This window comes from Lepidochelys kempii, chromosome 3, assembly GCF_965140285.1.
Source record: "Lepidochelys kempii isolate rLepKem1 chromosome 3, rLepKem1.hap1, whole genome shotgun sequence".
Classification (NCBI taxonomy): Eukaryota; Metazoa; Chordata; order Testudines; family Cheloniidae; genus Lepidochelys; species Lepidochelys kempii.
Window position 1 is genome coordinate 189,072,882 of NC_136382.1, and position 26,525 is coordinate 189,099,406.

The 26,525-nt window shown below is 42.7% G+C and overlaps 1 protein-coding gene across 2 annotated transcripts in view; it reads left to right on the top strand.

The window, feature by feature from the left end:
• Window positions 1-1,374: 1,374 nt before the first annotated feature.
• VRK2 (VRK serine/threonine kinase 2) overlaps window positions 1,375-26,525 on the top strand; it is a 71,132-nt gene continuing 45,981 nt past the window's right edge. The window contains exons 1-7 of one of the 2 annotated variants that reach the window (XM_073339348.2): window positions 1,375-1,589; window positions 2,665-2,805; window positions 15,222-15,277; window positions 15,837-15,906; window positions 16,669-16,756; window positions 16,911-17,019; window positions 18,717-18,809. In XM_073339348.2, coding sequence (XP_073195449.2) covers window positions 2,670-2,805; window positions 15,222-15,277; window positions 15,837-15,906; window positions 16,669-16,756; window positions 16,911-17,019; window positions 18,717-18,809 — 552 coding nt within the window. In that variant the 5' untranslated portion in view covers window positions 1,375-1,589; window positions 2,665-2,669. The other variant, XM_073339349.2, reaches the window with a different exon arrangement.

Here is a 26,525-nt window from a genome sequence, read left to right on the forward strand (position 1 = left end):
AGCTCTTCTTTTGCAGAGCTGTCTGAACCTTTTTTCGTTTTGTCACCTTATCCTTTTTCATGATGAGTCAAAAGCTCAAGAGAGTTTACAGCTATTTTTGGAGTTCAGAGTTTTACATTAAACCCCAACTTTCATAGAATCACAGAATCATAGACTATCAGTGTTGGAAGGGACCTCAGGAAGTCATCCAGTCCAACCCCCTGCTCAAAGCAGGACCAATCCCCAACTAAATCATCCCAGCCAGGGCTTTGTCAAGCCTGACTTTAAAAACTTCTAAGGAAGGAGATTCCACCACCTCTCCACTAATTCACTGATTTCACAACACTCATAACATGGTCATTATTTCCAAGGAACTGAAAGAAAATCACCGGCTCAGTTCTCATTTTTTCCATAAGAGGAAAAAATCAGCAACACAACCACAAGTTTTGTTTCTTGGGAAAACATATCATTCCTCTGTATGCAGATTTAACAAGATGTTTTCATGTAGTTTCTGCTAATTTTCAGTTACTCTTTGGTTTCTATAAGGATCCTTCTCTTGCTCCCTTCAAAAAATACGTGTAGTATAGGCCACACCTTACACCCCCTTCTACAGTCACCACTCCAGTGAGAATTCTTTACAGTGGACTCCAATAGTCTGACTATAGCACTTCCAGAGAGTATGAGCTGTTATGACAGAGGCATCTCTCAAAGCTTCTTCCTCTGGGGTGGGATAGCTCGGTGGTTTGACCTTTGGCCTGCTAAGCTGAGGGTTGTGAGTTCAAGCCTTGAGGGGGCCATTTAGGGATCTGGGGCAAAAATTGGGGATTGGTCCTGCTTTGAGCAGGGGGTTGGACTAGGAGACCTCCTGAGGTCCCTTCAAACCCTGATAGTCTAAAAAAAATGCACAAGGTTTTTAAATGTTGTGCACAGAACTTCCGGGGAAGGATAGGTCACTGGTTTGAGCACTGGCCTAATAAACCCAGGGTTGTGAGTTCAATCCTTGAAGGGGCCATTTAGGGATGGGGCAAAAATTGGGGATTGGTCCTGCTTTGAGCAGGGGGTTGGACTAGATGACCCCTGAGGTCCCTTCCAACCCTGATACTCTATGATTCATGATTCCACCAGGGCTCCCCTGCCTCTCCACAGGGCAGGGAACATGTGGCCCCCAAACAGCCAGGCACTTTATTTCATTCTTTAGTATTGGTTTAATCTTTAGAACACTTCATGCTGAAGCGGGGCATGTTCCGAGTGTGCCCCTCCAACGCGAGGTAGGACACCCACTGTTTGACAATCCCGCCCCCCCTCGGACGAGCGGGCACATCAGGCGCACCCCGCACTCTTTCCCGCTGAGCCGCGGCTTCTCTCTCACAGGCGCTTCCCCTGCCGCCGCCGCCGCCGGGCACTGGGGCGAGCCCACAGGAAGCCGCGCCCGCGCTCCCCGAGCCGCACCCGGCGCGGCTCCTCGCACGCCTGCCCCGGCTGCTGTCACTCATCCCCCATGTGACTGCCGGGGTTCCTGGGCTCTCCGGCCGCTGCTCCTCCGCTCCGAGGCTGGCCCGGCCCGGCTACACGAGGAAGGCGGGGGGCGCCGGCGGCCTGAGGCGGGGCCGGTTAGTGTCTCGGGGAGCGGGTGGGACCGCGCGGATCCGACCGGCCTGGGAAGAGTCTGTGGCTGCCGCGGCGCCCTGGAGCAGGAGCCCGCGAGGGAGAAGGAGCCCCCAGTAGCTGCGGGGATTGGCGGGGGGTGGAGACCAGGAGCAGCTCTCTGAAACGAGCTGGGTGAGCCGGGGGTGTCGGAGGGAGCTTGGGGCGGCCGGAGCAAGGCTGCAGGTGGGAGGGAAGCTGGGGGAGTTGTTGGGAAATCGCCTGGAGCAGAGCGGGGAGTAGGAGCACCTGGGCAGCCTTCCCCCGTCTGCTGCCATCTCCTTTAGCCGGTCTGTTCTCCCCGGCTGCGCTCGCCATCCGGGGAGTGGGCTAAGAGAACCACTCAGGCCAAAGTCAGCCCCGGAAAAAGGTGTAAGAGACCCGTGCAGGGCAGATAGCACCAGCCACCTGTGTAAAGTGCTTTGAGAGTCTGAAAAATCCCACTGACAGAACTCAGGGCTTGTGTGAAAGGATAAAGGGCTCCCTCTCAGTCAGGCCTGCCCACCTTCGAACACATGGTTCCAGAGTGGGGTCTTGGTATTTCAAACCAGATGTTTAGACCCCCAAAGCCACCCGGGATGATGCATCTCACCTCACTGAGCTTAGTAAAGAACAGAGTGCAGACTCAGGTGGTTGTTCTGTAGTCCACTGATTATTTTTATAATGGTGCATATTCCTAAACTATCAACTCATAGTTTAAAGGCTGTACTGTGGACTCATGCCAGGTTGCATGTTTGTAGATTTTTTCAGTGCAACTTTCCTTCCATCCCTCTGTCTCAGCCACTCACCTAGTAATAATGTTGTTGCTTGAATGGGATTGCCCCCCTCGTTGTTTAGGCCTTGCCTCCCTGTAGTCATTTACCTTCACTTTGAACTGGAATAAAACACTATTTGGTAGCATTTTAAACCCTCTTTGCACAGGAATAAGTTATTACTCAGGTGCAAGGCTGTGGAAGACTTAACTATGATTTTCGTTTTGGAACAAGGGAATTGGAAGGTTTCGTTTTCTTTCATACTGGTTTCATTTTCTTTTCTTTCAAGGTGTGATGCCACCTAAAGGGTGTGGAAAAAGCAAGCTCCCTGTCCCCCTTCCCAAAGGAATGATAATGAAAGACACTGAAGGAAAAGAGTGGAGGCTGGGCAATATAATTGGCCAGGGAGGATTTGGATTGATCTATTTAGGTAAAGCATGAGTGTTAATTACGAGAGTATTTCTGTGAGTTGTCTGTTCTACTTTATCCTTTAAAACAAAATGGTTTAAAAAAAAAGTTGTTGCTAATCCACTAAAGAAACAACAAGAGGTGCCAGAATGTGTTTCACGATCTTAAACAGCACTCAGCTGAATGCTCAGGTGATTGAGAAGTTTTCCTGAAGGAACTGCATGATTCTTTCCCAGAGTACTGCTTGTAGAGCCTGCAGCGTGAAGCATATACCTTGGGCACCTATGGGGCAGCGCTTGAGCAGAAGATTGCCAGAGAGTAGCAATAGTAAGTGCTGTAGGATATGCTGATTCAGTATGTGGCAGTAACTCAAGTCAGTACTGATCCAGTGCTCCAAAGTGCTGTTAGGGGCATTGGCTGTTGAAGGTGCCATCTTTCAGCTGAGACATAAAATCAAGATACAGAGCTTTTGGTCATTAAAGAACTAATTACACATTTTATAGCAATAGTAGTATTAACTTTGGTGCTATGTATGAATTAAAGCCACACTTTTTCCAGCAGTTTCAGCTGAAAAAGGTACTCTTCACTTGTCCAAAATGGCATAGTATAGCTGCATGCTCTTCAACAGATGCTATATTTCTATTCAGAGGTAGCTGCTTTTCAGTGGTGAAAAAGTGATAAATAGTTTGTAAAACACTTCGGGATCATTTATATCAACATGTAAATTACTACTGTTGGTCTCTATAAAAGAGAAAAATCTGTTTACAAAGCAGCATGATGGACTTTTCCTGTACCACACACATGCAGGATAAATATGGGAACTAGTGTACAATGAAAATCTGTCGGGAACTACATTGAGCTTGTACTGAGAGCAGTGAAGAATTAGTCCTGAATAGCAACATCAGTACAACCCATCATCCCTAAAGGCAAACATGCTCTTCTTAAGTTAGATAGCGGTATGTTAACTAGTGTTCCCAGACCTGGGGTATTAATATTCAAAACCTGCTGATCAAGGCACTTCAATATGTGGATTGAATGTGCATTGCACATACAAAAATCTGTTGTACCTTTTTAATTTTTCTCCATTTATTTTGTCATGGAAAGTGTAATTGCATTTTTTGGCATCCATTCTTTGTGCCATTTCTTTATTTTCTATTTTCCACTCTTTCTGTTTATGTGCTATGACATTTAGCTCATACAAATTGCTTTGTTAGAAGATTATATGGTAATACGTTTGAAGACAGCAGAAGCTTTCCTTGTTGCATGGTTTCTAGACCCCTGGAACAAGTCAATTTTTCATTAGAACAAGCGCCATATACCAAATGACTTATTTCTCAGTTCTTTTGTCTTTTTAACTGCAACTTCTTCTGCATGGGTGGATCCTCTTTGCCCACACAGAGCTACACTGGAAGCAGAAGCACAGGAGTTTGCCCACATGGAGAAAATGACTGGAGCCTTGGTGAATGTGGAACAAGCTTTTACTTTCTGTAGCAGAACTTATGGGTGTTCGTTACATCCTATTCAGCCATAAGTATGTGCCACTGTTTTCTTGATGATAGATGCAGTAGTGTCTCTTGCATTTTTTCTGTTCCATCTGTCATGCATTGATGTCCTTGTTCCAGATATTTGCTTTCCTGCTCAGGAACAGCTGGGACTGAGCAGAATTCCTCCATATTTTTTCCTTGTGTTTGGTGTGGCAAAGCACAGAGCTGGGTAGCGACTGTGCACAGTCACGAAAACCCACATTTTACTTCTTGGAGACTGGTTCTACCTGAGGACTGGTATGTTAGTGCTCTAAATAAAATGGATGCCTTAAAACTGTTCCGTCAGCAATGGTGGTTGTAAATTATAGCAAAAATCATCAATCTTATCTGCACACTCTGACATCTACCATTTCAGTCATAAGAAACTGAGAAGAAAAACTGTGAACAAGGCTGCGATTAACCAAGATGTCCTGCTTTCTAGAATGGAAAAGAGGATGGCATCCATTCCACTGTATGACTGCATAGAGGAGAGAAAGATGATTTCATTAGCAACCTAAATACCACTGCTTCTGATTGCTCTTCATACATTCAGTCCTGTACCACTTGCCAATCATTTAAGCATACAGAGACAAACTAATATGTGCTTGACGCTTCTTCAAAAGATGCTCAGTTTAATCCACATTAAGACATATTTCACTCCAGTCCTTTGCTTCCCCATATGTTCCATTAGTAAAAGAAGAAGCAGGCAAACTCTGTTTTAATCAACCAGTGTCCAATAATATTCTGTCTTAATATTAATCTTTCTTAATACACTCTTTTGGGAGGTGCTTGATCAGCATCTGTTGCTCAAGGCCAAGAAAACAAAAAAAAAATCCTAGTTGTCTTATCTCTGTCTCATTCCATTCTATAGAATTCTATTCATAGCCTTCCCAGACAGGGGTGAAAGTAAGGGGGTATGGGCCGGTATGGCATACCGGTAAAAGGTAGCCTCCAGTACCGGCCCATACAACTGACTTTAAAGCGCTACTTTAACGTCACTGCCCCTTTTGCGCAGCGATGACCCGGCAGAGCAGCCAATGGGGGGTGCAAAAAGGGCAGCGCTGCTGACGGGGGGTGGGGGCAAAAGAAGTAGCTGCCCTGGGCCCTCTAAATTGCCGCTGGAGCCCCGGGCAGCGCGGGCCAGGGAGCACAGATGGATGGGCCCGGGGACGCTGACCCCCCTGCCCCTTACGCCCGAGGCCATGCCCCTTCTGGGGCGGGGCCAGAGCAGCCCTGTACCGGTAAGAGCTGCATTTTACTTTCACCCCTGTTCCCAGGGTGAGATCAGTAACCAAGGCCCCTCAGAAATGTGCAGTCACAGAAGAGGTGAGGGACAGAGCTGTTCTGATATTTACATTTTTCTTTTGATGTACATGATTTCTTTTATGACCTTCTCTTAAACATCAGTCAATTGCCTTGGAGAGATCCTATGTCTAGAGCATATATAGGAAGCATTACCATAAGAAAATATACCCCAGCATGAGCAATGGAATGAAGTCAAGATGCCTCCTGAAATTGCTAGTCAAGGATTATTTGTTGGGAGGGGGAAAAAGAAAGTAATGGAAGGTTGGGGAATGGAAACTTACAAAGGTTCCCACAGAGAAGTGAGAATGATTCGTGGGACTCTGATGTAGTAATGAGGGGAAACTGAATTGAGAATGTGGTTTTGTTTGTTATAACAACACTTTTCTCCGGTGGAACCCAGATTACTCTCATAGGGTACGTGTTTAGAACATCCGGTGCAACAGTGAAGGAGGAATAATTCAGTGTAAGTAATTCTCAATCTAAAGCAAAAAAAATTAATTGTGTACCAAATCTACTAGGGCATTTCCTATTACAGGAAAACCATACAAGACCTTGTAAATGGTATATTGCATGGAGATTGGTACATGTTTCATGCAGATTTTACTGGTTTTCTTTCTGACCACACAGACCACAGATGACTTCAACTATTGTGGTGTAATGCTCTTTGAATCCCACCATGCTGAGGCAGAGAGCAGCCAGAGGAGTGGTATGGAATGATATTGCAGTCTAGGGCCATTGTATATTTTGGTTTTGTGTTCCTAATGAGTATAGCAGGAATAGCCGGAAAAAAATATAGCTGTTGGGTAGAATCTTTGCAAATGTCATTCTTGTTTACTTCTACTTTCTATCAGAAGGAAGACCCGGTACTGGTTATGGCACTAAGATGGAGGCTTAGTTCCAATTGTAACACAGAAATTAGAAAGAGGAACATAGCAGATTGACTCAGCAGTGCATAACTCAGCTGAAACAGGAAATGGATCAGACTTATCAGCAAAGATTGACTCTGTGCTGTAAAGAAAGGTCCAAAACAAGGAATCTTATTTCTCATATTCATTATGACTAGGCCCCTATCAAATTCTCGGCCATGAAAAATGCATCACAGACTGTGAAATCTGGTCTTTTGTGTGCTTTTACCCTATACTATACAGATTTCCCAGGGGAGACCAGCGTTACCCAAATTGGGGGTCCTGACCCAAAAGGGAGTTGCAGGGGGGTCACAAGATTATTTTAGGGGTCTTGCAATATTGTCATCCTTACTTATGCACTGCCTTCCGAGCTAGGCAGTTGGAGAGCGGCGGCTGTTGGCTGTGTGCCCAGCTCTGGAGGCAGCGCCTCGCCAGCAGCAGTGCAGAAGTAAGGATGGTAATGCTATACTATTCCACCCTTACTTCTGTGTTGCTGCCTTCAGAGCTGGGCAGCCAGAGAGGGGCAGCTGCTGACTGAGGGCCCAGCTCTGCAGGCAGCAGCGTGGAAGTAAGGGTGACAATACCATACCAGGCCATCCTGACTTCTGCGCTGCTGCTGCTCGTGGTGGTGCCTCTGCCTTCAGAGCTGGGCTCCCGGCCAGCAGCCGCTGCTCTCCGGCTGCCTGGCTTTGAACTTAGCGCTGCCGCCACCACCAAGAGCACAGAAGTAAGGGTCTCAGTATTGCAACCCCCCTTACAATAACCTTGCAACCCCCCTGCAACTCCCTTTTGGATCAGAACCCCTACAATTACAACACTGTGAAATTCAAATTTAAATAGTTGAAATAATAAAATTTATGATTTTTAAAATCCTATGACTGAAATTCCACAAAATGGACTGTGAATTTGGTAGGGCCCTAATTATGACAGACATTGTGGCTGAAATAACACCAGCCAGCAGCTCAGTTTGGGCCTGGTTCTGCAAAGATTTGAGCACTCTCTAATCCCATTGTCTTTAGTGGTGTTCAAGAGTTCTCACTTCACATGGTCAGTTCCTTAGAAATACATACTAATGAATAAGAACTAGGTCTCATTTAGGTAGTCCTGTGACTGAGATACGTCTTTTTCACCCCCTTCTTGAGAGGAGTAGAGTTCTGTTCATATGTATATATATTGCTCTGTGTTGTGGAGTAACTACTAAACTTGAAATGAGGAGCTAATCCAGAGGAAATTCTAGAGAACTGAACAAAATGGGCCACACAGTAGGATATGCTAGGTTTGAATGTCTGCAAAATGTGAACAGCACAGCAATTTTATAAAAATGAAGGTTAACTTTGCTGGCTGTATCTTTTAATAAGTAGTTTTACAGCAGTAGTATAAAGTTTTTGATGTGCATTGTTACAGCTTAATTCCCTATTAAGTATACGCCATACTCCATTAATCTTTAACAATGTACTTGAAAAATTTTATACTACTTATGCAACATATATTTACCACAGATGCATTTCCTGGAAGGCTTTGTTCACTAAATCAAAGCTGTGGAAAGCTATTAACTGACCCTGAACTCTTGGATTCAGTGGTGCACTTGGATTCAGCCATTTCAGGAATATGGCACCTAAACTTTTCTATATAGAAAAGTGCTTGTGTTTGCCCCTAATGCTCTTCCCTTTTACATATTTCTGCCTTCACTTTCAAGTGTCCTCTTTGCTCTGCACCTTCTCTTCCACTTAATTTTCACGTCTCTCTAGAGTCCCTCTAACAGCAGAAGGCTTACCAGGAATGTGATTCCTCCCTACGCTCCTGAAGAGCAGAGTTTCCCTCCATTGCTGGAAGCAATTTGAAACCGTCTAGGAGTGCTCTTCTGAATCAGTTTCAAGCTACTGCTTATGCCGAGGAAGAGTACTATGGTTGACAAGCCTGTCTTACCTAGGCTGATCCATATTAGAGCTTTCCTTCTGTTACCTACACTCTACCAGTGGCTTACCATGATAGAGCTCAGACAGAATCTTCCTATTCATTTGATGGGAGAGAAAAAAGCAAAGGAAACAGGGAACAATACCGTATTTCCATGGTACGATGCCCAATTTAAAGTCCTTTAGGGAATAGTGGCAGTACGTGGGAGAATTAAAGAAAAGTTTAGAAGGGTGCAAGTGAGAGAGAATACCAGACACTCATTTATCTTCCTTATCATGGCTAGTGATTGATGCTGGTCTTTACATAAATCATTCTCTATTTCCCACAGCAATGACTTCTTTAATACACAGTTAGGGCTGAAAATTTAAATGCAAAAACATCACACAATACTCAGTTAAGGTTCTAGCATCATTGTTAAGTCTGCTTTGCATTTCAACATCCATGTACAAGCTAGAAATTTCCTTCCTCACCACTGCCAGTGCTTGTACGTCCTTTGTACATATTCATTAGATGGTTACATCATAACATAAGTCTTCACTCCGAAGATGAAAGGTGAAGGCATAGAGATTTCTGGTCCATTTCTAGATGGTAGTTAGGAGTAGGGAGGTCGGATGTTACTGTAGGTATAACTTTTTTTGTATGCGTTAAGATATGGGTAGAAAAGAGGTCCAGCTATAGGTTACTTCCGATGTGATTTCCTAAAGGTATAATACTCTGTACTATGGAGATTGCCTGGGATATGTTGAGTTTGTAGCAAATCATGATAAAGATATATACAAAGTAAGGAGATGGAGGGAGAAGGAGGAGAATCAGCAGAAATGAATTCTTTGATGGCCATGAGCATCTAGAGATGCAATGTGATATACCATGCCATGAAGCATGTGTCCCTAAATTGGCATGGTATGATAACAGGAGGAACTTCTGCCCTAAGATATGGCATTTGCTGCAATATGCAAGGTGCCCCTCTAAATCCATTTTTGATCAGCACCTATGCCGTATTGAAACTGACATAGTACCTTCTGAGTGGTCACAGTGTCAGCCTTGCAGATGAGCAGGAGTGCAGTCATTCCAGAAACCAGTGCATGCATCAAGTTTAAGAGTTAAAGGCCTGGACTCCCATTCAAGAATGCTGAAATGGCTTTTGTTCCCGAGGTTAAAGGTTTCAGAGTAACAGCCGTGTTAGTCTGTATTCACAAAAAGAAAATGAGTACTTGTGGCACCTTAGAGACTAACCAATTTATTTGAGCATAAGCTTTCGTGAACTACAGCTCACTTCATCGGATGCATGAAAGCTTATGCTCAAATAAATTGGTTAGTCTCTAAGGTGCCACAAGTACTCCTTTTCTTTTTGAGGTTAAAGGATATGTCTTATCTACTCCAGCTCAGCTAGATTAACTTTGCAAGTTAGACAGTGTCTGTCTTAGCTCTGGAAGGCAAAATTTTGGCTCTGGTGAATTAGGATTAAAGTTTCATTAAAAGATGACAGAAATTATAATAAAATTTTCACCAGAACTGTGTTGTACTGGAAGCATTTACACATGCTCCACAAAATAGGTTTGCCGTGGAGCTCAGTTTTCTGCTGAATATCTTAGCCAGGTGCTATAGAAGCCAAATCCACAAGATTCTACTTCAAAGGCCTGTGTATATAATATCTGCTTAATAGAACCCCAAATTCACAAAGGAATACGAGAGAGAGACCATTTCTAAAGGCTTCTCAGAAATTAGTCTAGCCAGGAAATGATAGAGCATGGGATAAAATCATGAGAAGTCCTTTCTCAGGAAACTTAGAGTGTAAAGACTTGAAGGACTGAAATTATCAATTCCATGAGATATTGAAAGAAAACAAAAGGGGAAAAATACAAAGGGCTCTATTAAAACTAGGTGTTGTTTCTGCATGGCATTCTGATAGGTAATACTGTTATACCAATAAAATAAAAACCATCAGGATCTTACTAAAGGGGAAAAGGCAAAATGCCAGATTTATTGTGAATACAGAAAGAATCATAGTAAGCAGTTAGTTATAGCTATAACATTCCATTCAATTTCATATTTATTCACACATTCATTGATACACACAGGTTCTGCAAGGTTGCCTTAGAGTTGCTCATGCCAAGCCACTGGCCAGGTGGCCTGGACATGAGGAGGGAGCAGGGCCTTGTCAGATGCTCATCTGTTGCTCTTGGAAGTTGGTTTGCAGAATCAGACCCCAAAGTTTTCACTTTCTAGAGTCCATTTTTATAAGAATCTCTTCCTATGCCAGTCTATGGGAATTGCTTCATCATGCTGTTGCTGAATCAATCGGGAGATGGCACATTCCTGTTGGCTCCGTGTTGCCAGATGTTATCTTGTTCTTTGGTTCTCCCATTCTTGAGGCTGTTGGGTGGATTCCAGTCTGCCCTCCGGGGGTCCTCGGGTTATTTCCACTTGACGCCTTCTTCAGCTATTGGACACTGGATTCTTAGGCTGGCACCTCCCTGATCATTCAGTTATTATCCACACCAAGCATCCGTCCACATACATCCTCTATCTCTATTTTAATCACAATTGTTAACAAAGCGAGATGAATACAACAAAAGGGCGGGGAGTCTCTGGGTGCTGTTTCTGTTTTTACAGAGTATTGCTTTGAGTCTCTCTCTGTGTGAGTAGTGGTTGTTACAAAGAATTGCTTTGAGAACAGACTCTGTCTTAGAATGTACTAACACAATTAGCAGCTTGCAAGTTTCACACATAGAGGGAGAGAAACAGTACCAAAAACGAAGGGACCTCTTAATTAGTAATACCCTGGAATTTAAACTATGGGGAATCAAACTCATTTGTGATTTTAATATAGAATTTCTTTAATATGATCCAACAATACCACAATAATTTAACAACTGTAGATGGTAAATATTTAGTCTTTTTAATTATTGCCATTGCTGATTGTTTTTATTTATGATCAAGCCAGTGTTCTGAAAATGATTCTTTAGGATGTTTACATAAATCAAAACTTTCTTTACATTAAACACAGTGGGTGAAATCCTGGCCCTGTTGAAGTAAATGGCTAAACTCTCATTTACTTCAGTGGGGCCAGGATTTCACTAGTCTTTTCATTACTTTTATATAAACTAATTTGCAGTTCTTAGCCCTAGCTTTTGAGTACTGTGTTAATTTTTGAATCATGGGTTTTGTTTTATTCCTGTGTAAACAGAGCTGAGAGGACAATATCACTACACATTTTCATATCCCCTGGAAAACATGGCAAAAGATGATAAAAAGGCTTCTTGAGTTTATTCATGCTTCCAATATGAGCTTTTATCTCCCAAATAGCCAGCAGCAGCGTTGAGACCAGCTGGGGACAGGAATAGGGATATTTTTCCTCACTGCCAAATACACTGCTTTTCTTTTCCACTGTGTGAACTTTGTCTACAAACTGATTTTTATGAGAACCATTGTGAATACTTCACAATATTCCAAACATGACTGCCACAGATTAAACTGCTGAAACTAAAGCTGGCACATTTGAACTGGCAAATAAAACTGGCATGTTTCTTTGTCACGCTGAATGCAGTTGTGCTATGCAGTCCTAGGGAATCTCAGTTCATCCAGAAATTCTATTGTTACCTTGTCATATTTAAACACAGAAAGACTGATTAATTAAGATTGTGGTGCAAGTCAACAAACTCCATGAATTCATAGTTAAGGCTGATGGTGAGATCTTAGCCCAGCTTGCTGTCACTGGGCAAAGCTAGGAAATTCTGGAAATGAGTTAATTTGATATCATATTTTCTGCATTGCCTAGACACAGTAATTGGAAATTGTGGTGAAGAATGTAGACCTTATTTCAGCTTGTATTTTTAATGTCATCCTTCAGTTACTTTTCTCTGGTGCAGTAGTTGTAACTTATAACAATATTTCCACCAATGCTGAAAGCAAAAGTTCTAGAGATTCAAGATACATTTCAAAAATAATTCTTGAACTACAATGCATCCCACTTTTTTTGCAGCTAGTGTAAGTAAAATGTGTATGCCATAGCCAGAATCTGGAGAATTACACAATTGCCATATTATTTTGGAGTACCTTTGCTAACATGGTCCAACCATATAGTGCGCCTGGTACTCTGTGTGTACTTATATGCCATCAGAGTGCTCCTGCATTCCAGCACTGCTCTCCTACAGGGTGTCTGCTTATTAGCCCATAGTCTAGGACTTAACTGATTGTAGTATTATGTATAGCCATGTGCTACCACATAGAATGAGCTTAGCACATAGCTAATTATGTGTCTTATAGAGTAATTAACTATGGGCTAAACTTGCAGGAGAGTATGTGGTGCTGGTCTGTGAGGTATAATCAGGCTGTTAAACCTTCGGAGCCTTTCCAGTCTGTTAAGTAACTGCATAATAATCCATTTTAAAAAATGTTTATTATAGGCAAAAATAGTCGTCCTCACTTGTGGACCATAGTGGATAAATATAGTATCCAACTGCCTCCCAACATAAAGAGAAAAGGTGGGCGAGGTAGTATTTTTTTTATTGGACCAACTTCTATTGGTGAGAGAGAGACAAGCTTTTGAACTTACACACAAGCCCTTAAGAAGAGCTCTCTGTAAGCTTGAAAGCTTGTCTCTCTCACCAACAGAAGTTGGTCCAATAAAAGATATTCCTTCACCCATCTTGTCTCCCTAATATCCGGGATCAACATGGCTACAACATTGTATATTCCATATATAAATGGTTAATAAAAAGCAATACAGTGATATGTCTGTCACAATGCTAACAACATGAGCAACTTTGGGTATATCAGTATTTACAAATAGTTGCTTTAAACATTCCTCCTGTTATAGTCTGTATAGGATATTGCACTGGACATTGTAATACTTTGCCATGTATGATATATATATTTTTAAATTTACCTTCTTTCCCTCATAGACTTTAAGGCCAGAAGGGATCATCTATTCTGACCACCTGCACGTTGCAGGCCACAGAACCTCACCCACCTCCACTCCTGTAATATGCCCATAAACTTTGGCTGAGTTACTGAAGTCCTCAAATCTTGATTTAAAGACTTCAAGTTACAGAGAATCAACCATTTACCCTAGTTCAAACCAGCCAGTGGCTTGTGCACCATGCTGCAGAGGAAAGTGAAAAAAGTACTAGGGTCTCTGCCAATCTGACGTGGGGGGAAATTCCTTCCTGACCCCAGGTTTAGTGATTAGTTAGGTCCTGAGCATAAGAAATAAAGAATAGCCGTACTGGGTCAGACCAAAGGTCCGCCTAGCCCAGTATCCTATCTTCCGATGGAGGGAGTGAAAATAAGAGGGCACTTTATTGGGTGATCCATCCCCTGTCATCCAGTCCCAGCATCTAGCAGTCAGATGTTTAGGGACACCCAGAGCATGCGATTGCATCCCTGACCATCTTGGCTAATAGCAATTGATGGAATGGTGTGTCAGTGTGGATAAGTCTTGCATGTGGTAAGATCCACTCTGGACACCTGGGAAAGAATTCTCTTCAGTAACTCAAGAGTCCTCCCCCTTTGGTTTACCATCTTTCGCCATTGGAGATATCTGCTAATAGCAGTTCCGGATAGGCCATATGCCATTTTAGGCAATCTCAACACACTGTCCCTTCCATAAATTTATTAAGATCAATCTTAAAACAAATTAGGTTTTTTATCCTCTCTTCCTGATGTGGCCCCGTATGCTTCAGTGACATCCAAGGGAACAGAGTTCTCTCAGGGTCAGAAAAAAATAGATGCCTATTGTGCAAAGGGATTCTGTTTTGTAGCCTGTAATTGTCAAATATGTTCAGTTAGTGTTTTGAATTTTTTTGCACTAAGAGGCACAATCACTGGTCTCCTCTTTGGATGGGTTGTATCTGCACTCTCCACAACTCAGATCAGTGACTAAACAAATAATTCCAGAGTGGCAATCAAGGCTCAAGGGCCAGATTAAATTGAAATAGGGAAAGCAGACAACCCCATCTGGCAGCATGGCATAGGGCATAACTCTAGTAGAGTCTCTTTATCATGACAACAGATTGACTGGAAGCATACATAGAGACCCAACTGACTGAATGGTTTAGGAAATAGAAAACCGATTAGTCTATTTTAATATAACATAGTTTCACAAAAGTTCGGTGTGAATATGTAGTAGAGGTGCTCTCGTGGCTCTGTAGTTAAGATTGGGTTGACACATTCCACTGAAAGTACAGTAGAACCTCAGTTACAAACACTTCAGGAATGGAGGTTGTTCGACACTCTGAAATGTTTGTAACTGAACAAAACTTTATGGTTGTTCTTTCAAAAGTATACAACTGAACGTTGACTTAATACAGCTTTGAACCTTTACTATGCCGAAGAAAAATGCTGCTTTTAACCATCTTAATTTAAATGAAATAAGCACAGAAACAGTTTCCTTGTCAAATCTTTTATTTAAACATTCCCTTTCTTTTAATAGTGTACGTTGAACACAGTACTATACTAAATTTGCTCTTTTTTTGTCTCTCCTGCTGCCTGATTGTATACTTCTTGTTCCAAATGAGGTGTGTGGTTGACAGGTCAGTTCGTAACTCTGGTGATCGTAACTCTGAGTTTCTTCTGTAGGATTAATACATACAAGTATTATCAAAATAGGTTGAAGTTTTTTTAATTTTGAAATTTGGACAAAATTTCAAAAGGAAAACATTTCTAACAGTTTTGAGATGTCCTCCCACCCTCTTTTTTTTGTTTTGACCAAAACTACATGTTTTGCTGTTTAGTTGCAATTATATTGACTGTTGGGGGAAGTTTCATCACCATCTCTCTGATTTTTACAGCTTCCTCTCATGTTCATATTCCTGTAGAAGATGAGGCTGTGCATGTAATTAAAGTGGTAATGTTCATATCTCACTTCTAAATTATTTAAAGTACTAGCATTTTCTCATGTATTTTCTATTTATTCTTATTTGGAGCATTGAGTTGCATTGCATGTTTTTTGTGTGTGCCATTCTTCCATCACAGCATAATTTGTCTGCTGGAGGAGTGTTTTGTGATTCCTTAATGCTTGCTGTTTCTTTGCTTCCATTACTAACCATGGACATCACAATGAGGGGAGGGGGGGAATCAGACTGCATATTTAAGAATATACAGTGACTGAAGTTAAAATGTATTAATTTAATTTCCTAAATAGTACTTGTGTTAGTCTGTATTACATGTTTTCCTTTGAGCATTTGCAGTGAACAGCTTGTTTTGCCAACAGAAGTGATTGGTTTTTAAAACAATATACTGGCTATATTTTATGTAAAATAACTTTTGTCAAATGTCATAGTGTATCTTTTTTTAAAAAAAATGGATTTTAACCCACTTGGAACTATTATTATTTAGGAACTCCTTTTTTTTTTTTTTCTTCCCCAACTCACTTTATCACACCAAATTTATTTGTTCCTCTGTAGGAATATCTTGAAAATGGGCCTTTGTTTTCTGAATTGAAGTTTTACCAGAGAGCTGCAAAACAAGAGCACAGTAAGTAATATCAGCAAAACAAAATAAAATTAAAAGGTATATTTTTCCAATTAGAGCAATTGATATCTTGAAGCTTTTATATCAAGCATACTTCAAACACTGGGACTGATTCTGGTCTGGTTTACATTAGTTTTATTCTCACTGGTGTAAGTGAAAATAGAATCAGGACTAGTAGGGTGACAAATCTGAGGGAGAACTAGCCTCTCTCCATAGTCCATATTTTAGGCTATGGACAGAGCTGTTGCAAGGACTACTTAGTAAGGCTAGTACTGCCAATAACCGTTCCAGGAATGAAGTTACTCACATGCATAAGTGTTTGGAAGATTTAGTAGTAATTTAGGCACTGAACCTGCAAGCTCTTTACTCATAGTAGCAGTCCCAATGACTTCAGATGAGCAGAAATTGCACATGTACTTAAGTATTTTGCTCGATTGAGGCCTAATTGCATACTCTGATCCACTGTTTATTCAAGAAGGTAAATTCAAACAGTAAAGTCTGTAAAGGAATTAGTTTTTCTCCGCTACTGACTGGATTCCTATTGTGTTGTTATGACTCAGAGAAGCATATATCAAAGGAACACAGAGCTTTACTTTTGCAGAAAGTTACTTGCTGAACTTTTTAATTGGGCTGTTAGGTTAAAATAGTTACCTGTATGTGTTTTCATTTTAACAACAAAGATTCTAATGATAGTTAAATACTAAGGTTAAACTGTAGATTCTCAAACTACCTTAAATTCTGTCTTATCTATTATTATTTTGACAGTCAAAAAGTGGATGAGGCTCAGACAAATAGGATTTTTAGGAATTCCGGTGTTCTGGGGATCAGGCTTGGCTGAATACAATGGAAAAAGGTAATAACAAGGTGAATTGGAGTCAACGCTGTTGGGCTCATAGTTGCCCGAAGATTTATTTTCAATTAAATGAAGTATGTTTTGAGCTTGTTGATATAAAGCTATCTGTACCCCGTGTCTTACAAGGATTCCTCACTTGTGTATTTTCTAATAGTTACAGATTCATGGTCATGGAAAGATTAGGTGTAGACCTGCAAAGAATCTTGGACAATGATGGACACCGGTTTAAAAAAGAAACAGTTCTTCAACTTGGAGCCCGAATGGTAAGTGCAGAGGGGAAGGAAGTGGTTCTGTTTTTAATGTATTGAACTCTCCTAATGCATCTGCTCTTTGTGAAATGCTGAGATCTATTTCGGTCCCAAGTCAGCATGAAGTTGCATAGATACTTAAGTATCATCCTGAATCAGGGTCTTAATTTTCCTCTTCAAATTACATTTTTATGAAACTGAGTGTTATTGATTAGGAGTGGAAACTAGATCCTCTTTACACTAGATCTCTATGGGCCTGAGCCGAAGTGAATAGAAAAACTTCTATTGACTTCAGTGGGCTTTGGATCAGGCTCAGTAACAGGATGAGACAAAATGTTCAAATATGGATGCCTAAAGTTAGGCGCCTCACCCATATTTGGACACACCAGCTAAGTGGCCTTATTTTCAGAGATTTTGAAGGTGCCTAATGTTAGCCAGGCAGGTTAGACAATTTTGGCCACAGTGCTTTCAGCACCACCATCTTTGTTATGCAGAAGGATATTTAATCTGATTTCACATCTTCCTCATTGTACAGGCCAAAATAAGCCTGTAGGATTGTACATGTATCATCATTGTTTTCAAATTCCTTTAAACTAGCATAGATTGATGGGTGATTATATGCTGTGTCGTTTGGGAATGCCATTTGTTTTGTGAGAGAGTGGCACAGTACCCCTTGCTATAACAAACCCCTGGGGATCCAAGCCATGTGTGCGGTATGGCAAGGGAATGCTTGTCCGGTGGCCCCAGGGCCAAAGGAGCACTTTGCCCCCTTTCTCTCCTCCTCCCCCCCACAAACTTGCAGTCTTGGGGCCAAAGGAGCTCTCATCCCCCCACCACAGCAGGTGGAGCTGGAGGCAGGATCCAGGGACCATGTTTGCTATAGCTTAAGGTTTGCTATTGCAAAGGGCATTATAGCAAGGGTCTACTGTATCATCAAATAAATGCAATAAAATGCATTTATATTGCCCCTTTACCATCTTCCCTGCATTCTGTCACTAATCTCTTTTCACTGATGGACCGGTGGTTTTAACATTCCAACACTGGGTGCCTCTCAAACAGCCATTTTTTTTCTTTGTGTAAATCAGTCCACTGTAAACATGTTTCTCTTCTCATCAAATATGAAAGTACCTCTCCTGATCTGAAGTGCAGGGTTAGCAATAATTAGTCATAGACCTATTAACAGTCTTAAGGTCCAATATTTTGTGAACCATCAGGACCAGATATGTTATCCCTTTGGAGAGTTAGGAATTCCCCCAGCCCTTCCAGTATTAGTTTCATTAATGGAACATGAGAAAAAAGACCTTAAAATCACATTTAAAGAGATTTTACAAATTTCAAAGATCTATAGGGTAGATATATATGGATAAAATGTGGCCCAGCTGGCATGTGCCCTTACATTCCAGCATCAGCTACCTGCATTATAGCAGTGGAAGGAAGTGGACAGAATGGGGCAGGAAATGGCCAGAGTCTTGGCTTTGCTTTCCTTTCCTATGCATCTGGCAGCGTACACTGGGATGGGCATAGACCCAGAACAATATAATCTATCCCTGGTCCCAGGGGAACCAGGAGGGCTGCTGCTAATGCAGGGCAGATCATTACCTTACATTCTAGCCTATAATGTGGCAGTTGAGGCTCATTGAATAAGTGAAGTATGTTTAGGTGATGATGAGAATAATAATAAATAAACATTCCCTTTTGGACTTTTTTCCTAGTTGGATGCCTTGGAATATATGCATGAAAATGAGTATGTTCATGGTGACATTAAAGCAGCAAATCTACTTCTGGGCTACACAAATCCACATGAGGTAAACACAGTATCTTTTACAATTACTGTATACTGTTGCCATAACACTTTCACTGTTGATGTTCATTCTGTCCTATGCAGTTTTCCTTCCTTTCCACTTAAGGGTATGTCTACACTACGAAATTAGGTTGGATTTATAGAAGTTGGTTTTTTAGAAATCGTTTTTATACAGTCGATTGTGTGTCCCCCCCCACACACAAAATGCTCTAAGTGCATTAAGTGCATTAACTTGGCGGAGTGCTTCCACAGTACCGAGGCTAGCATCGACTTCTGGAGTGTTGCACTGTTTGTAGCTATCCCACAGTTCCCGCAGTCTCCGCTGCCCATTGGAATTCTGGGTTGAGATCCCAATACCTGATGGGGCAAAAAACATTGCCTTGGGTGGTTCTGGGTACATGTCATCAGGCCCTTCTTCCCTCCCCCCCTCTGTGAAAGCAAGGGCAGACAAACGTTTCGCGCCTTTTTTCCTGAGTTACCTGTGCAGACGCCAGACCATGGCAAGCATGGAGCCCGCTCAGCTCACTGTCACTGTATGTCTCCTGGGTGCTGGCAGACGCGGTACTGCATTGCTACACAGCAGCAGCAACCCATTGCCTTGTGGCAGCAGATGGTGCAATAGGCCTGAAAACCATCCTCATTGTGTCCAAGGTGCTCCTGGCCGCCTTGGTAAGGTCGGTCAGGAGCGCCTGGGCAGATATGGGCGCAGCGACTAAATTAGAAGTGACTCGACCAGGTCATTCTCTTTTGTCCTGCAGGCAGTCCTGTTGTACCATCTTATGGTGAGCAGGCAGGAGATGAGGATGGCTAGCAGTCCTACTGCACCATCTGCTGCCAGCCAAAGATGTAAAAGATAGATGGAGTGGATCAAAACAAGAAATAGACCAGATTTGTTTTGTATTCTTTTGCTGCCTCCCCCCCCCCCGTGAAATCAATGGCTGACAGTCGTTTTGGTGAGGTCTGTCAGGGGTAGCTTGAAAACTTTAATGGAGATTCAGTCCTGCCTGAAATACCAGAGGGAGGGATAGCTTAGTGGCTTAAGCATTGACCTGCTAAACCCAGAGTTTTGAGTTCAATCCTTGAGGGAGCCATTCTGTGTGACCGTTGTTTTTGTTTCTCCTTGATGTAAAGCCACCACCTTTGTTGATTTTAATTCCCTGTAAGCCATGTCGTCAGTCGTCCCTCCCTCCCCTCCCTCAGAGCAACGGCAGACAATCGTTCCGCGCCTTTTTTCTGTGCAGACGCCATACCACGGCAAGCATGGAGCCCGCTTAGATCACTTTGGCAATTAGGAGCACATTAAACACCACGCGCATTATCCAGCGGTATATGCAGCACCAGAAGCTGCCAAAGCGAAACCGGGCCAAGTAGGCGACGTCAGCATGGTGATGAGAGTGATGAGGACATGGACACAGACTTCTCTCAAAGCACGGGCCCTGGCAATGCGGACATCATGGTGTTAATGGGGCAGGTTCATGCGGTGGAACGCCAATTCTGGGCCCGGGAAACAAGCACAGACTGGTGGGACCACATAGTGTTGCAGGTCTGGGACGATTCCCAGTGGCTGCGAAACTTTCGCATGCGTAAGGGCACTTTCATGGAACTTTATAACTTGCTTTCCCCTGCCCTGAAGTGCATGAATACGAAGATGAGAGCAGCCCTCACAGTTGGAAAGTGAGTGGCAATAGCCCCATGGAAGCTTGCAATGCCAGACAGCTACTGGTCAGTCGGGAATCAATTTGGAGTGGGCAAATCTACTGTGGGGGCTGCTGTGATCCAAGTAGCCAATGAAATCAAAGATCTGCTGATATCAAGGGTAGTGACCCTGGGAAATATGCAGGTCATAGTGGATGGCTTTGCTGCAATGGGATTCCCTAACTGCGGTGGGGCCATAGACGGAACCCATATCCCTACCTTGGCACCAGAGCACCAAGCCAGCGAGTACATAAACCGCAAGGGGTACTTTTCAGTAGTGCTGCAAGCACTGGTGGATCACAAGGGATGGTTCACCAACATCAGTGTGGGATGGCCGGGAAAGGTACATGATGCTCGCATCTTCAGGAACTCTGGTCTGTTTCAAAAGCTGCAGGAATGGACTTTATTCCCAGACCAGAAAATAACCATTGGGGGTGTTGAAATGCCTATAGTTATCCTTGGGGACCCAGCCTACCCCTTAATGCCATGGCTCATGAAGCCGTACACAGGCAGCCTGGACAGTAGTCAGGAGCTGTTCAACTACAGGCTGAGCAAGTGCAGAATGGTGGTAGAATGTGCTTTTGGACTTTTAAAAGCGCGCTGGCGCAGTTTACTGACTCAGTTAGACCTCAGCTAAACCAATATTCCCACTGTTATTACTGCATGCTGTGCGCTCCACAATATCTGTGAGAGTAAGGGGGAGACGTTTATGGTGGGGTGGGAGGTTAAGGCAAATCACCTGGCCACTGGTTACGCGCAGCCAGACACCAGGGTGGTTAGAAGAGCACATGAGAGCACGGTGCGCATCAGAGAAGCTTTGAAAACCAGTTTCATGACTGGCCAGGCTACAGTGTGAAAGTTCTGTTTGTTGAAACCAAATGAAACCACCCCGCCCCTTGGTTCACTCTACTTCCCTGTAAGCTAACCACCCTCCCCTCCTCCCTTCGATCACCGCTTGCAGAGGCAATAAAGTCATTGTTGCTTCACATTCATGCATTCTTTATTCATTCATCACACAAATAGGGGGATAACTGCCAAGGTAGCCTGGGAGGGGTGGTGGAGGAGGGAAGGACAAGGCCACACAGCACTTTAAAAGTTTAAAACTTTAAAACTTATTGAATGCCAGCCTTCTGTTGCTTGGGCAACCCTCTGGGTTAGAGTGGCTGGGTGGTCAGAGGCCCCCCCACCGCGTTCTTGGGCGTCTGGGTGAGGAGGCTATGGAACGTGGGGAGGAGGGCGGTTGGTTACACAGGGGCTATAGCGGCGGTCTGTGCTCCAACTGCCTTTCCTGCAGCTCAACCATATGCTGGAGCATATTAGTTTGATCCTCCAACAGCCTCAGCATTGAATCCTGCCTCCTCTCATCACACTGCCGTCACCGTTCAGTTTCAGCCCTCTCTTCAGCTCACCACTTACTCTCCTCAGCCCGCCACCTCTCCTCCCGGTCATTTTGTGCTTTCCTGCACTCTGACATTGTCTGCCTTCACGCATTTGTCTGCTCTGTCGGTGTGGGAGGACAGCATGAGCTCAGAGAGCATTTCATTGCGAGTGCGTTTTTTTTCACCTTCTAATCTTCACTAGCCTCTGGGAAGGAGAAGATCCTGTGAACCTTGAAACACATGCAGCTGGTGGAGGAAACAAAAAAGGGACAGTGGTATTTTAAAAAGACACATTTTATAGAACAATGGGTACACTCTTTCATGGTAAACCTTGTTGTTAACATTACATACATAGCACATGTACTTTCTTTCCAGGGTCGCATTTTGCTTCCCCCCACCACGTGGCTAGCTCCTCCCCCCTCCCCGTGGCTAACAGCGGGGAACGTTTCTGTTCAGCCACAGGCAAACAGCCCAGCAGGAATGGGTGCCCCTGAATGTCCCCTTAAGAAAAGCACCTTCTTTCAACCAGGTGACCATGAATGATATCACTCTCCTGAGGATAACAGAGAGAGAGAAAGAACGGATGTTGTTTGAATGCCAGCAAACATACACTGCAATGCTTTGTTCTGCAATGATTCCCGAGTACATGCTACTGGCCTGGAGTGGTAAAGTGTCCTACCATGGTGGATGGAATAAGGCTGCCCTCCCCAGAAACCTTTTGCAAAGGCTTTGGGAGTACATCCAGGAGAGCCGCAAATGCCAGGGCAAATTAATCATTAAACATGCTTGCTTTTAAACCATGTATATTATTTTAAAAGGTACACTCATCAGAGGTCCCTTCTCCGCCTGGCGGGTCTGGGAGGCAGCCTTGGGTGGGTTCGGGGGGTACTGGCTCCAGGTCCAGGGTGAGAAACAGTTCCTGGCTGTCGGGAAAACCGGTTTCTCCGCTTCCTTCTGTGAGCTATCTACAACTTCATCATCATCATCATCTTCCTCGTCCCCAAAACCTGCTTCTGTGTTGCCTCCATGTCCATTGAAGGAGTCAAACAACACGGCTGGGGTAGTGGTGGCTGAACCCCCTAAAATGGCGTGCAGCTCATCATAGAAGCGGCATGTTTGGGGCTCTGACCCGGAGCAGCCGTTTGCCTCTCTGGTTTTCTGATAGGCTTGCCTCAGCTCCTTAAGTTTCACTCGGCACTGCTTTGGGTCCCTGTTATGGCCTCTGTCCTTCATGCCCTCGGAGATTTTGACAAATGTTTTGGCATTTCGAAAACTGGAACGGAGTTCTGATAGCACGGATTCCTCTCCCCATACAGCGATCAGATCCCGTACCTCCCGTTTGGTCCATGCTGGAGCTCTTTTGCAATTCTGGGACTCCATCATGGTCACCTCTGCTGATGAGCTCTACACTCACCTGCAGCTTGCCACACTGGCCAAACAGGAAATTGAAATTCAAAAGTTTGCGGGCCTTTTCCTGTTTACCTGGCCAGTGCATCTGAGTTGAGAGTGCTGTCCAGAGCGGTCACAACGGAGCACTCTGGGATAGCTCTCGGAGGCCAATACCATCTAATTGCATCCACAGTACCCCAAATTTGACCTGGCAAGGCCTATTTCAGCACTAATCCCCTTGTCGGGGGTGGAGTAAGGAAATTGATTTTAAGAGCCCTTTAAGTTGAAAAAAAGGGATTCGTTTTGTGGATGGGTACAGGGTTAAATCGATTTAACGCTGCTAAATTCGACCTCAACTCCTAGTGTAGACCAGGGCTTAGAGAACTTATAGTATGGACACCATCTTATCAAGTGTGAATCATTGGGCTAGATCCTCAGCTCTATTAAGCTTATGTTCAGTGCGGCTAAGGAGAGAAGCAAGGAAAGGCATTGTTAAACCACCTTTCAGGTCCCCTGATCCTGTGGCTGCCAGGGGTCAAAATGGCCCATAGAGTAACTTGGAGAAGCCTAATGGCTCTTCTATATTATGCCATCTGGACTGGTGCAAAGGGACTTTACACGGGTTAAGGATCTGGCCCATTGTATTCAGTTTCTCAAGATATTCCTGGCTTTCTGGTATTGTTATAAGCGCTGTGGCTTTTACTTTCCTGTCCTGTTCATTGTAGAGAGGTATATTAGGTGAATAATATGAAGGCTACTGTATGCTTTTAGCATACAGCAGATTGTGAAGTGCTTTGAGATCTGCTGATGAAAGATCAAGATAGTGCTATTACTAAGGGAGTAGAGTGGCTATAAAGTGAAAACCCATTTTCAAGAAACATGTTGAAATTTTTGAAGTTGTTTTCATTTCATAGTGTTTGAAATGGATCCATTTTTGTTTTTTACACTTTTCATTTTTAAATAAAAACCATTTTGGTTATGTCTTATGTAACAATTGAAAAACTTACCGAAAGAGCATGGGGAAATTTTTTGACTGTTCTTGACAAAAATTTCATTTTTGAATGAGGGCCATTTTTATGTGAACTTTTCCCTTGAAAAACGTCAACCAGCTCTAATGGACAATTTGATTTTCTTCCAACTTCTATGACTCTGCCTCTGTGACAGACAAGTATTGCCAAAGTGTTATTTCACTTTGTTTGGAGGTGTTTACCATTGAACGACCCAAAAACCACTCCAAAAGCTTACTTTATTTCCCAGTTCCCTTTCTGTATTTCAGCATTCAGAAATATTACGCTCATATGACTGTTTAACATTAATTTTTCAGCTTTCTTTAAACTGTCTTATGTTTAAATATGTCTTAGAAGTTACCATGGTGGTTTGAAACAACTTCTTGTAGACTTCTGTAATAGTCCATTGTCAGCTTATGGTGTTCACCAGACAAATGAATCTGGGAGACAGTTTTGGAGAAACAAGTTAATTGCTATCTAAGCTTATTAGCACAACACAGATTGTTTTCCATCTTAGCTTTCCATGTTTTATTATGATAATGCTAAAATGCAGTGATTTTTCATGTTGCAATCACTTTGTGCTGTTGAGTCAGTTTAGTAATTGCAAAAAGTTTTGAGTCTTAATAGACTTTGATTAGTTACTTATATATTAGCCGGTTTGTGATTCGTGCCTCATGCTGTTTAGTATTAGTAATCCTTCACTTTAACGAGTACTAAAATCACTCAAATTGAAAACAAGGTGACTGGGTCAGTGGACAGAGGTTTGAATGGAAGTTTAATTTAGTTTGTACCAATAAAAAATAATTTTGGCTATGTAACTCAGGGTGCACGATGTGCATGTTTATTGCTGACAGATCTAGTTGCATTGAATGACTTTTTTTTTCTCCTGTAGAAGCACTCAGATATTTTTCTATAGTAACTTAAAATGTAACCTCCATGTTAGAAAGGGGAAGGAGAGGAGGGACTTACAATACTTGCCTGTATTAGATAGGGGTAGAACAGGGATTGAACTTTATTTGTGAATTCCCAGGCAAATGAGGAGGCATCGAGTGCTTGTAATAAAAGAAGGAGCTCAAAAAGAATCAAATTTCTGAGTCACAGTGTCAGATCCTCAACTGGTGTACATGGACTTCAGTGGAACTACTGTACTAATTTGGTGTAATAATTTACACCAGCCAAGGGTCTGATGCACAACAGCTCAAAAATCTCTGGGTGCATGTGTAGTGATTGGATGTTATAAACATATTTTAAGATAAATGTACCTGTGCTAGCCATGGGACTATTGTTCACTAGAATGTAAAGGAAATCTTCCATAGTTAGTTTCCTGTATATCTTAAAATATTTATACAGTCTATTTGCGGTGTGTGAGAACAGAGAGTAACATCTTGACAGCATTATATCTAACCTTTTCAAATGAGCAGCTGTACATACACCACATAACTGAATAATCCTTCACCTGGAATCATCACCAGCGGCCTGATCCTGAAAGCTGTCTGCTTCCACAACTTGAACTCATGTCAGTAAGAGTTCACTGCTCAGGGGCCATACAGGATCAGGCTTTGTGTTTCACACAGTAGTTTATTGCTTTTTGCACTAACAATAGCATCACTGAGTTCTGGGCCTAATTAAGTGAGCTTTCTAATATGCTGGTGATCCAAATTTATTATCCAACTAACAAAGCAATACATCATGAGATTTTATATGGCAGCTCCATTGACCAAAAAGGAAGACGGTGATATTTCACCCCGCGTCACGTGTTTTGTAACATAATTAGTAGTATTGTTTTATTCTTAATTTGATAATCCTACGTGAATCTCCCGGCACCATTCATATGAAATTTGACTCTAGCTCTTTCATGCTGAGGATGGAATTTCATCCAACCTTCGCAGTGTGTTTAAAAAAGGTAGGTGACGTTATCCCTGCTTTTAAATTGACAGAACTGAAACACAGGGTTGTTAAGTGCTAGGCTAATGGCAAGTCAGAAATAGGCACAATCAGGAATAGAACTCTTATTGACTGACTTCTAGCTCCATGCTTGAAGCACGTGGGAGGCTTTGCTACCGAATAATTACTGTGTGGGATTTGTTTTTGTAATGGAAGGGGGGTTAATGTGTCACACTTTTAAGATTTAAGGTCTTTTTAAAAATCCAAATTAATCCATTTTTGTCAATATTAGTCAAGATGCATTGTCACTTATGTGTAAAACAGATTTATTTAAAAATCACATTAGGCAGGCCAGTAAGTACAGTG